The 13,761-nt window shown below is 36.4% G+C and overlaps 1 protein-coding gene across 5 annotated transcripts in view; it reads right to left on the minus strand.

Moving 5' to 3' along the window:
* Window positions 1-807: 807 nt before the first annotated feature.
* The window catches only part of FASTKD1 (FAST kinase domains 1), a 49,781-nt gene continuing 36,827 nt past the window's right edge, over window positions 808-13,761 (minus strand). For 4 of the 5 annotated variants that reach the window (XM_064586657.1, XM_064586656.1, XM_064586654.1 and 1 more), the window contains 5 exons: window positions 12,653-12,784; window positions 12,178-12,291; window positions 6,480-6,618; window positions 5,502-5,616; window positions 4,292-4,540 (listed from right to left, as the gene is read on the minus strand). In XM_064586657.1, the coding sequence (XP_064442727.1) occupies window positions 4,445-4,540; window positions 5,502-5,616; window positions 6,480-6,618; window positions 12,178-12,291; window positions 12,653-12,784 (596 nt within the window). In that variant the 3' untranslated portion in view covers window positions 4,292-4,444. Of the gene's footprint in view, window positions 3,641-4,291; window positions 4,541-5,501; window positions 5,617-6,479; window positions 6,619-12,177; window positions 12,292-12,652; window positions 12,785-13,761 lie in introns of those variants that run through there. The other variant, XR_010410177.1, reaches the window with a different exon arrangement.

Genomic DNA, 13,761 nt, shown 5'->3' on the forward strand with positions numbered 1-13,761 from the left:
AAGTTTTATCTATTTTTTCCATGAAAGAGCTACCTATTCACAAATTTTTGATAGAAAGAAAGGTGACTGTATCATTGCATTTTCTGGGATGTAAAACACCATATTCAAGATGTCGTTCTTAGTGTACACACTAAGTTGACACCTCGGTCTGTCCACAACCATCACATTCAACTCTGCAATCATCAACTAAGCATCACTAATGGGTTTCACATGCTTTCATAGACATGTTTGACTTCTATCGTTACACATCTTATTTTCTGAGAAACCTGACTTGGAACTAATTTGGAGTGTTCAAGCAATTTCATAAAGAACAGGTGAGTGTTCATACAGCTTTATTGTCTCTATGGAAACATCCAATAAAAACCAGTTTTACTTTGGATCTCTGAAGTAGAATCCTGGGTACTTTTCTGTATTGACAAATACTGCTCTAGACTATACCACGATTATACAATCAACAAATCCTGAGGGTGGGAAACTCCACAGGTTGTTCAGCAGAAAAACTGGAAGAGAAAGGGATGGTGAGAGATGCTTATAGATTAAGACACACTTAAAAGCGGGGGAGGTGCAAATTATGGTGTCTATAGAGATGCAAACCTGAGTGATAAAAACTGTTACAGGAAGTGCTTACTATAAAAGCAAGAGAGTGGTTACTATTGGGCAGAGAGTGCTGATCTATACAGACATGAGATTAAACTGTAAAAATAATACTTTGCAATGATGAAAATGTTCTAGAATCAAATAGTGGTAATGGTTGCACAAAAGTGAATATTTTAAAAACCACTGCATTGTATATTTTTAAAAGGGTGGATTTTATGGTATGTTAATTATATTTCAATGAAAAAAAGAATGCTTTAAAAAAATGCTTTTAACAACTCCAGTTATGTAAACAGGAAAACCATCAAACACAAAATATAAGAGTATATATATAAAGAAAACCATTTGAATCAGGCAGCCTAGAGGAAGACCAGTAAGAGATGTGGTACATGAGACATCAGAGTATGTGTAACAGTAAGTGAAAGGTACAACAGGGTCATTTAATCAAGATTTCCATGTATTCAAAGTATACTATAACTGGGTTTTCATTTATATCCAAAAGAAACAATTTATAATCCTCATCAGTCTAATCATTTTATTCTAAAAGTTGCTGAGTAAAATATTTTAACCTATTCAGGGTTTATTTCTCATAATTTGCTTGGGAAAGAGAACACATTCATGAATATAGAAGACAAACACTTAGAATTTAGCATTTCAGCTAATACAAATGAATATCATAAGGAAATCCAAAATGAGGGAGAATGGTTAGGGGAGACATCTTTCATTTGCTTACTGTTTTGATCCTGTTTTTCACAAAAGGTTCTGTGAAGTTTACATGTTGCAAAACGATTATGTATTGGGTTTCACATCATGCAAAGTAATGATTTTTTTTGTTTTTAAGATTTTATTTATTTGAGAGAGAGAGCGAGAGTGCTCACAAGCAGGGGGACTGGCAGGCAGAGGGAGAAGCAGGCTCCCAACTGAGCAGGGAGCCCGATGCGGGGCTCAATCCCAGGACCCTGGGATCATGACCTGAGCCGAAGGCAGACACTTAACCAAATGAGCAATGCAGGCATTCCACGAAGTAACAATATTTTGAACAAGTACTTCAACTACACCTAAATCAAATATCAACAGACCAAAATCTATGCAGGACACATGTTTTATAGCTATGCTTAAGACTCAAGGGTGCCTGGGTGGCTCAGTTGGTTAAGCGACTGCCTTCGGCTCAGGTCATGATCCTGGAGTCCCGGGATCGAGTCCCACATCGGGCTCCCTGCTCAGCAGGGGGTCTGCTTCTCCCTCTGACCCTCTTCCCTCTCCTGCTCTCCGTCTCTCATTCTCTCTCTCTCAAATAAATAAATAAAATCTTAAAAAAAAAAAAAAGACTCAAGGCACTCTGGCTACCAGCTTAAATGAACTTAGATGGTCATGAAGTCAGAAGACAGCAAGTTTCAGATGCTAATTACCTACATTCCCACCAGGTGGCCTGAGGATAGTTACAACATGGCTTTCTGCCCAGCACAAATACATCACTATTGGAAGAAAGGTTAGGGATTATATCACATAGTAGACCCTTAGTAACTATTTTATTGAATAAATGTGTTGTAAGACAAGAGAAAATCATTATTCCCCCATCATGGGTAGGATCAGACCAGGTCAAGATCAGTCCATTTCCCACTCCATATCTTTTTTTCCATTTATTTAAAAAACAAAACAAAACAAAACCTGTCTCCTCCCACTTTCTATTAAACCAGTCAGGCTTTCACACATACCCCTTTCCCAAAACTCCTCTTTTCAAGGTTACCAATGATCTTCATGCTGCTAAATTTAATGGACATTTCCCAGTCCTCACTTTACCTAAGCCATCAGCAGTATCTGATACAACTGCTCACCTCCTCCTCCTTGAAATGCTTTCTCGACTTGGCTTCTAGGAAGTATCACTACCTATGACTTTCCCTCCTACCTCACTGGCCACCCCTGCCCAGCCTCCTTTGCTCATTTCTCTTCTTCTTGACCTCATGTTGGGGCACCTGGAGCTGAGTCCTCAGACTTCTCCTCCATTCACACTCTCCTCTAATCACATTTTAGTGATTTCATCTACTTTCATCACATTAAATACTGCTGACAACTTCCAAATTTATATCTGGCCCTGGACCTCTGCCTTCTCCAAACTCATTAAAATGCCTATTTGATATCTCCACTTCAGATGTTTAAAAGGCATCACAGGGACGCCTGGGTGGCTCAGTCGGTTAAGCGTCTGCCTTCAGCTCAGGTCATGATCCCAGGGTTCTGGGATCGAGTCCTGCATCAGGCTCCTTGCTTAGCAAGGAGCCTGCTTCTTCCTCTGCCTGCCACTCCCCCTGCTTGTGCACACATACACACTCTCTCTCTGACAAATAAATAAAATCTTTAAAAAAAATAAAAAGGCATCAAAAACTCAACATGTCTAAAACCAAACTCATGATCCTCCCACCCACTGCACCTCCTACTTCTTCCTCCCGTAGACTTTCCCATCTCAGTCAATAGCAATAACATCCTTTTAGTTGCTAAGGACAAAAACTTAGAATTATCCTTGACTCCTTTCCCTCATACTTCATATCCAATCAGTGAGCAAATTTTGTTGCCTCTGCCTTCAAAATACATAAAAAAAATCTGAGCACTTCTCTTTACTTCCACGGCTACTACTCTAAGCCAACCATCTATTTTTTACTTATTTATTTTAAGTAGGCTCCATGCCCAATGTGGGGCTTGAACTCAAGACCCTGAGATAGAGTTGTATGTTCTACTGACTGAGCCAGCCAGGCGCCCCACCAACCATCTATTTTTTGTCTGGATTATTGCAATGATCTTCTAATGGGTTTCCCTGCTTATACACTTGCCTCACTGCAGTCTTTTCCCATCTCAGCAGAGTAGCCCAAGTGATTCAATTAAAACATGGGTTCTTGGGCGCCTGGGTGGCTCAGTTGGTTAAGCGACTGCCTTCGGCTCAGGTCATGATCCTGGAGTCCTGGGATGGAGTCCCGCGTCGGGCTCCCTGCTCGGCAGGGAGTCTGCTTCTCCCTCTGACCCTCCTCCCTCTCATGCTCTCTGTCTCTCATTCTCTCTGTCTCAAATAAATAAAAAAATAAAAAATAAATAAAAATTAAAAAAAATAAAACATGGGTTATCATTCCTTTATAGAAACTCTCCAATGGCTGCTTATCTCACTCACCATAGCCATGAGGTCAGGTCATATGTATTTGACTCTATTTTACCTTTTCTCCTATTACACTTCTACCCTCAACCTCCTACTTGTTCTGCTCTAGCCACAGAGGATTCCTTGTTATTCTCAAATATGCCAGGCATATTCCTACCTCAGGATCTTTGTACCTATTGGTCTCTCTGCCTGGAATACTCTACTGCCAGTTAGCCTCACCTCCTTAAGTCTTTACTCAAATACCACCTTAGTGAGTCCTCAGATCACCCTATTTAAAATTATACCTACCCAAAATATTCCTATCCCCTCTCCCCCAAATCTTTCTCCATATCACTTAGTATCATCTATGGTATAATGTAATTTATTCATTTATTTTGTTTGACTCTACCCATGGCAAATACGCTACATTCACTGCTATATCCCCAGCATCTACAACACTTTCTGGCACTTAGTAGACAAAGAATGAATTATAAACTATTTAAGTTTCTTAAAAGCTACAAGTCCTTTATATTAAGAATTTTATACAATTTCCCAACCAGATAGTAAAGAAATACTGGAGAAATTAAAATGTCTGTTTATTTTAATAGGTATTCAACTGACCTTCAAATCAATCAATTCTGTACTATTATTTTTTCATTGAGTCAGGCCACTTAATTAAAATAAGTTCAGTTGTGACACACCATCGTCACTAATTTTAAATAAAAACTACAATCATGATTTGCCTTCTCCAAATATACGTTCTCTCAGGTAGTCCATCCGAGCTTCCTTTGTTGACAATGCCATAGAGTTCCATTCAAAATGCGGGATCTGTAAAATAAGCCATGTAGTTTGAATGGAAATTTTAAAGCAACAACAAAAAGACATCAGGGAAGACTTGTAAGCACCACTGAGCTGAGCTGTAGGAACCTGTGAAATTAGTTTACATAAACATAAACGATTTTTAGAAGCCAAGTCGGTCTTTCTTCCTGGTAAAGCCCAGAGACCTACTTCTTCCTTACAGTTCCTTTAATCCTCCTGTTCCTACAATACCAACAGTAGACATTCTTCCTATTACCTTTCCAACATACATATACTAGCCTTTTTCTCTTGTATCTCTACCCATCTCCACAGTGCCTCTCATAAGATAAATAAAAAAACCAATAGATCTTCTAGAGAGAATAAAATAAAATGATTTTTATTTACTATTCAAGAAAAATGAAGGATGTTCTGTTTCAGAGATATTTTAATATAACTTTTTTTAATATTAAAAAAAGGTAATTCTAGAACTTCCACATTAAAAGGGAACACATACTGGTTGGACCTAGAAGGTATAATGCTAAGTTAAATTAAGTCAGACAGAGAAAGACAAATACCATATGACTTCATTCATATGTGATTAAGAAACAAAACAAATGAACAAAGAAAAAGAGAGACCAAAAAAACAGACTTAAATACAGAGAACAGGCCTGTGGTTATCAAGGGCTAGAGGGGGAATGGGTGAAATAGATAAAAGGGATTAAGAGGTACAAAGTTCCACTTACAAAATAAGTCACAGAGATGAAAAGTAGAGCATAGGGAATGTAGTCCATAAGACTGAAAAAATGGTGACAGATGATCACTACACTTAATCGTGGTGAACACTGAGTAATGTAGAGAATTGTTGAACCATTATGTTGGATACCTGAAACACTGTATGTTAATTATACTCCAATTTTTAAAAAAGGAAACATATGTACAGCCAGTTCCCTGAGGGGTTTTTTAGAGGCTAAATTACATGAGTATTTCATACCTGAATTACATGATAGCCCAAAATTTCCAACTGTCGTTTTTTCATAGCAGATTTTCCTTTCAAGTGAGGGATGTTTCTACAAAAAGCTCTTGAATCCAAAAATTGCAGAGCAATCCTACAGAAGATAAAAAAAATTTGCTTCTGAAATCAAAACGAGAAACAATAATTACAAGCCTTTCAGGAACAAAGTTGCATCTTTATGGGCGCCTGGGTGGCTCAGTCGTTAAGCGTCTGCCTTCGGCTCAGGTCATGATCCCAGGGTCCTGGGATTGAGCCCCGCATCGGGCTCCCTGCTCCACAGGAAGTCTGCTTCTCCCTCTCCCACTCCCCCTGCTTGTGTTCCCTCTCTCGCTATGTCTCTCTCTGTCAAATAAATAAATAAAATCTTAAAAAAAAAAAAAGTGGAGAAAAAAAAGTTGCATCTTTATAAATTAATTTATACAAAAAACAAATGAATATAAATGAGTATTCTATTTTTCTACTTAAATTAGTAATTGATGACAAGTAAGCCTATTCATTATAATTTACACCAAATTAGAGTAAAAATCTCCATGTTTTCATTCGTTTCCTTGTCCAATATATATTTACCATGCAACTACCATATGGAAGGCACCGTGAGGGATACAAACATAGAGAATAGCTTATAGTCTAACAACATGGGATACATATTAAGTAACTGCAATACAGTGTAGGAAGAAGTGCTACTGGATAAGCGGAGAGGTAGGGGAGCTCCAAAGCAGATACTGTTTGCTTCCACTGAGGACAATGAGAAGGTTAGCACTTTAGTTAGACTGCCAGGCGTTGGACAGTAAAGGACAGACATAAATGCCGAAGGCAGAGGAAAAGCAAAGGCACAGAGGCAGAATGCAGGAGATAAATGAGAAGCAGATTCTCCTACAACTGATCCTTGATAACGGAGTTCATTAAATTATGCCAAACTTAACGTTTAACAAAATCTGAAACTAAGAAATAAGTTACCTTTCAGCTCCTGGTGGCAGTCTTGATCCAGTTATTTGGGTATTTGATTCCCAGTGCATTTCTGGCAGTTTTCCCAAAGTTATATTGTGGCTTCCATATGGAAGAGCTTTTTTTCTTTTATCCAAGATACACTCAAAATCTGTTAAGTACAGGAATCAACAGTATGAATTAAGTAAATGCTTACAGCTAAAAGTTTAAGATAATATTTTAAATTTGTATACATATAGCAATATACATGTATACACACACACACATATGAAAGAATGATGTACAGCTCCCTAATTATCCAACTTGTTTTATAAGATCTGGTCCAATGGCACCTCTCTTTGAAAATCAATCAATAAAAATCAACCAGCAAGTATTACTAAACTGTATTTAGTACGGAGTTATATTTAGTGCTGGTATAGGTCAAATAACATTAAGAGTTTTATTTTAATCCTCTTAAATCTCTTGGTAGCATTTGGAGGAAGCTGAACCTACTCATCTGAAAACTAGTAAGGGCAAAGATTCAAACATGTATCCTGTCTTTCCTGTATGAACTGTACATAAGAGTAACTAAATAGTTGGTATGGGAAAGTTCTTTTTAGACAAATTCCAGCTAATGCAGAAAAAATGATAGATGTTGAATATCACTACTTTAGGGGCGCCTGGGTGGCTCAATTGTTAAGCGTCTGCCTTCGGCTCAGGTCATGATCCCAGGGTCCTGGGATCGAGCCCCGCATCGGGATCCCTGCTCCGTGGAAGCCTACTTCTCCCTCTCCCACTCCCCCTGCTTGTGTTCCCTCTCTCGCTGTGTCTCTCTCTGTCAAATAAATAAAATCTTTAAAAAAAAAAAAATCACTACTTTACCACTCCTAATGAATAATGGATTTAGACAATAATTTTAATGACTGATAAAATCTGTAGGTGAAAAACTGATAGGAGAACTTTCTAATGGACGAGCTGGTAAATCTTTAATATAACAAAAATAAGACAACCAGCACTGTATGTCTTCTGATATGATACAATAAGAAGTACATACGACTATGAAATAGTCTGGGCAAAACAAACAAACAAAAAAACCCAACCTGAATTTAACCTGAATCTAATCAAGCCTCTAGATCTAAGGAGTGACTTACAGGAAAACCAGGGATGCAGGAGCAGGTTAAGAGATACAACAGAGGTATAACTGAAAAGTCTAGAATGTGAAAAAAAAATTTTTTTTCAATAAATAAATTGTAAGGGGAAAAGAAAGAGGTAGAACTTAAAAAGGCCTATCAACCAAATGTAATGTCTGGACCCCAATTTTAACAAATAAACTAAAATAAAACATATAAGAGACAATTGGGACATTCGAACATTGACAAGCTATATGATATTAAGAAATTTTTATGAATGGCGGTGGGGTGATAATAATGGTACTGTAGTTATGTATCTTTTTAGATAAACATTTTAAGATATGTGTGATTTGCTTGAAAAGGATCAGGTGGGACTCTGGTGAGTTGACAACTGGTGATGCTGTATGGGAGTTCATCATACTATTCTATTTTTTGTATATGTTTGAAATTTTTCTGTAATAAAAACAACTGTAAAAGTATTTAAACCAAGACAAAAAGGACAAATGAAAAAAGAAACAACAAATGAAAAGGGAAGAGTAGGTTTAATTATCTGCTTTTTATACATAAGGGAAACTGGGGCACTGAAACAGCTTCGAGCTAATTATCAAACGTGAAATATAGTTCTCTCATTGAGAGAATGAATTCTGGAGCTAGAATGCCTAGGTCAAACACTGGCTCCACCATTTGTCAACTATATAACCTTGGGCAAACAATAATGTCTCAGCCTCAATTTCCTTATCTATGAAATAGAATAATTTATGTACCTGGTAGGGGATAATAAGTTTAGTATATATAAAACACTTAAAACAATGTCTAACACATAATGAACAGTATGTAGGTATATCATTTTCTATTGCTGTTGTTACATGAAAATTGCAGCACTGTTTGACAGATGCATGTACCTACAAAAAGCCCTAAGGATTAAATAAACCATCATTTACTCAATTCAATGAAATACGTATGCAGTCACTAAAAATAATGTATTATTTCTGGGCACAGAAAAATATTTGCAATATATAAACATAGCTACAAACATTATAGTATAAGTTATTTTTGGTTTCAAACAAGTCAGTTACAAAAACAGACAGCAAAAGTAAACAATGGTCATATCATGATAATTTCTCTTTTGTTATCTGTCCTTTCTGGTTTTTCTATAAGTAGGTATCCTGTGATTTTTTTTAACTGAATTTTTTTTAAAACCTTAAGCAATGCTTCTAGCCCATAGTTATTTATTTATTTATTTATTTTTAAAGATTTTATTTATTTATTTGACAGAGAGAGAAAGGGACACAGCAAGAGAGGGAACACAAGCAGGGGGAGTGGGAGACAGAGAAGCAGGCCTCCCAACGAGCAGGAAGCCCAGTGAGGGGCTTGATCCCAGGACCCTGGGATCATGACCTGAGCCGAAGGCAGACGCTTAACGACTGAGCCACCCAGGTGCCCCTAGCCCATAGTTATTAATTATACTATTATACTGTCTTAATTATGCTAATCCATGTACATAAATATTACCAATTAAATATTTTTTTAATGATTTATATACATTTCACATAAAAATAAGCCTCTTGACAACAGGAGGTACAAATATGAATTGGAAATACAATGGTCTTGGGACAGAGTAATCTTAGTTTCAGTACTAATTACACGTTATGCATGATTTGTTATGCGTGATTTTTTTTTCTGTATTTTCCAAATGTTTTACACAGATAGGACTATTTATAGTTTGAAAGAAACATTAACAAAAACAAAACAAAAAGAATAAAATGAAATAACAGGAATAAAGAGCCGGCCACAGTGCCTGTCACAAAGTTGGTGCTCAATAATTTTAAATTATGAGATGGAATTACAGACCATTTTCATATTCATATTTTAGTGTGTTTCCTCCTGTGAGCATTATTTTTACAGGAGTATATTTTAAAATACAGATATATTTTAAATAGTACAGATTAACAGTATATGGATGGTCCCCAACCTATGATTTTTCAACTTTACAATGGTACCAAAGTGATATGCATTCAATAGAAACCATACTTCAGATTTTGAATTTGGATCTCTTTTGATGCTGGGCAGCAGTAGTGAGGATAAAAAACTTAGAACGATTGCTTTTCACTTTCAGTACAGTTTTCAATAAATTACATGAGATGATTCAACACCTTACTGTAAAACAAGCTTTGTTGTAGATGATTTTGCTCAACTGTAGGCTAATGTAAGTGTTCTGGGCACATTTAAGGTAGGCTAGGCCAAGCTATGAAGTTCAGCATGTTAGGGGTGTATTAAATGCATTTTTTTCTTTTTTTAGAGAGAGTGTGCAAGAGCAGGGTGCAAGTGGGGGATGGAGGGGGGCAGAGGGAGGGAGTGAGAGAGAATCTCAAGCAGGCTCCACACCCAGCACAGACCCACAGGAGGGGCTTGATCTCACAACACTGAGATCATGACCTGAGCCAAAATCAAGAGTTGGACACTTAACTGACTGAGCCACCTAGGTGCCCCTAAATGCATTTTGACTTCAATATTTTCAACTTACAATGGGTTTATTGAGATATAATCCCATGGTAAGTCAAGGAAGATCTGTATCAATATTTTAAAACGACCCTCTTGCAGAGAGTTCAAGTTGTCCCCCAATATCTAATACTTCCCTTCATTTTTAATAATAGAATTCCTAATTCTTAGCTGGGTACATGGCCACCCAGAATGAAAACATTTCCTAAACTCACTCATGGCCAAGTATGGCCATATGGTATAATTAAAAATGGTATGTGCAACTTCAAGGAACTGTGCTTAAAAGGACACCCTTCCATTTCCTTCCCTCCACCTTCTGCTTAGATTGTAGATGTGTTGGCTAAAGCACAAGGAGCCATTTTGGACCATAAAGTGGAAGCTACCTACATGTTGAGGTTGTAGTTTATAATAAAATAGAAGGATCTTGGGACGCCTGGGTGGCTTAGCCAGTTAAGCATCTGCCTTCGGCTCAGGTCATGATCCTGGAGTCCTGGGATCGAGTCCTGAATCAGGGTCCTTGCTCAGCAGGGAGCCTGCTTCTCCCTCTGCCTGCCCCTCCCCCTGCTTGTACACTCTCTCTCTCTCTCTCTGACAAATAAATAAATAAAATATTTTAAAAATAAAATAGAAGGATCTTGATCTTTAAGGCTTGTGGAACTGGCATCCCAGCCCTGGATACCCTATGCATATGGGAGAAGGAAATAAACTTTATTAAGTTCCTGTTATTTGTGGATTTCTGTCACTCATAGGCAAATGAAATCCTAATGTAAAACCAAACAACTGAGAAAATGTGTTTTGTAGTGCAAGATGGGGGTATAAATGACTAATTTGGTTCAGTCTTCTGAACACACAATCTGATCATCCAGCTTCTGCCTAAACATTTCTTCTTCACAAGGCAGCCCATTATTTCATTTTTTGACAAATCTCTCATAAAATTCTCCTTTTATTGACTTAAAATGATTCCTTTACTTTTTACCATACTTTTATCCTGAAATAGATATCTAATTCTTCTTTCACATAATAATCCTTCAAAGATTATAAGTTATGCTCACAATTTTTCCAGTTTTCAAATTAAACATTCCTAGCTTTTTTTTTTTAATAAAATTTATTGAGCCCTCACTATGTTCCAAGGGCAGTGCTAAATGTTTTTCATACAATATATCAGTTAGCCCTGTTAAGCGGGTATTATTATCCCCATTTACAGATGAAGAAACTAATAATATTCAGAGGTTGAGGAACTTGCTGAAGGATTGAAATCTGTGCAGTTCCCGTCCTCTGTAGTTCTAAGACAGGATTTCTAGACTCCTTTGTTTCCAGGCCCCATTTGTCACTGTCTCTCACAAAATGCAACACTCAAAAAAAAGAATACTAAGAAATGTCTGAAGGACAGAACACAGTGGTACTACCAGCTTTCTTCTTATTATTAATAACATAGGTTAAAATAGTATTTGATTTTTGGCAACCATTTACAGTATTAGTTAATATCAGGCTTATAATCCTATATAACATCCTGTATGTATGCAGATGTTTTCTAAACCTAAATTTAGAAAGTTTATGTTCTCTTAAAATTTCATCTTTTCCTTTAAGTCCACCACTTGAATTTAGCTATTTTTTTTTAAATCTTATGTTGCCATCCAATTTATCAGCTAGCCTACTAATTTTATGTCACCCACTACCAAATCAGAATGCCTTCTACAACTAGACGACTGAGAAGGTTAATGAGTTTATTTAGAGTTGAGCACAAACCTATGGAAATCTTCATCCAGGTGGATAATCCAACTTTGTTTTTGACATAAAACAATGAAAAGATGCTAAGTCATTTCCCTGACTTTAGGGTACTTAGTGGAGAGGAAAAAAACTTTTGAAGATCTAGAAATGTTCAGTGAATCTGAATCGGTTTTACTTAGAATTGGTGAAAGATTGGTAAAAAATTAAAACAAAAAAACCAAAATGCTGATGGTTATCAAAGCTGGCCCATGGGAACTTGAGGAATCATTGCACTCTTCTATTTCGGTCTGTTTGGAAATTTCCATTTGATGAGATGATTCTACTTTAATTAGTTCAGTCTTCTGAGAGTACCTAATAACCTACCACAGACTCACCTATTCTGTGGTAATAAGGCGTAAGAACCGAGGCTTTTACACAATTGGTTCCTCCCAGCACCTCTGCTAACATTTTATAAATCTGCTGTTGTGCTCCATTCATGCTGCCAATATCTTTATGAAAATAAAAATAATTAGGTCACTTAAAATAAGTTCATCAGTTTCAAATGAAAATCAACCCAATTCTACAAACCGAAAAATCAAGATTAATATTTTCAAAAAGAGCTTCGATATAATAGCACATGCAATGGTATTAAATTCAGAACGATACAAGTTCTGTGCTCTCTACCAGAGAGGTTTAGTGTCCTAAATATTAAGAAATTCTTATAACACAAATCTCACCTATAAAATGGTTCTATCAAACAGGTCATGGCACTCTCGGTAACTCTGGTGTCAAGGTTGGGCTTAACAAGGTGCTAACTAATAATTCACTTGGGAATTAAATTTTGCTGTCTGACCCAAAGACAAGGCAAACCTTTATTATACTGTTGTTGACAGAAGCGGTCATGAAACCAGGGAATCTGATACTCAGGGCACTCCAAGCAGACTGCTCTATTTAATTCCATAAGACGAAACTGGACCTTCATATTTAGAGATGAACATAAAACTGAAATCAAAAACAAAATATTAATTGATTTTGACAGGTTGGACCTAACAAAGACAATCCATTTTTTTCACATTCATTTATCCCCATTATTTGTTAGTACTTTTATTCTCACCTTATAAAATTGTTTCATTTGCACACACATGCTTTATATTTTTAAATTATTCAGTGGCAAGATTAGGACTAACTCCTATGTCATAATCACTAATCATGAATATTACAACTACATTTTTAAAAATACCACCAAATAATTTTCATTGACCTAATATTCCACATTTAGGTATCTATCCTAAAGAAACAAAGATGAGGTCAATGATTCATGTATAATAATCATTATTTATAATGAAGAATTGGAAACAACCTACATGATAACAAATGTTATTACATTCCTATCATAGCCGATTACATAAACACTAAAACAATCATGATACCAAAAAATATTTAATGGCATGCAAAACTGTTCAAAATACAGTTCAGTGACAAAGGCAACATACAAAAGTGAATATACTAATAATCCAAATTTTGTTTTAAAATACATATAGAGGGGAGCCTGGGTGGCTCAGTTGGTTGAGCAACTGCCTTCAGCTCAGGTCGTGATCCTGGAGTCCCGGGATCGAGTCCCGCATCAGGCTCCCTGCTCAGCAGGGAGTCTGCTTCTCCCTCTGACCCTCCCCACTCTCATGTGCTCTCTCTCTCCTCTCATCCTCTCTCTCAAATAAATAAATAAATAAAATCTTTAAAAATAATAATAATAAAATAAAATAAAATACATATAGATATATAAACATACACATAAGAGCAGGAGAGAGACAGAAAAGAAAGATACACTCCAAAATATTATTAAAAGTGGTAGTTTCACTTGGTAGTAAGATTATGAGTAATCTTTTATCTTCTATTTTATACTTTCCTGTTTTCCAAATTTTCCGTAAGAAGGAAATACTTTCATAAACAGAAAAAAAATATGTTAACATTTAAATGCT

This window comes from Mirounga angustirostris, unplaced genomic scaffold (genome assembly GCF_029215605.1).
Source record: "Mirounga angustirostris isolate CCGP_5_RB_7025 unplaced genomic scaffold, mMirAng1.0.hap1 SCAF_3, whole genome shotgun sequence".
Taxonomy (NCBI): domain Eukaryota; kingdom Metazoa; phylum Chordata; class Mammalia; order Carnivora; family Phocidae; genus Mirounga; species Mirounga angustirostris.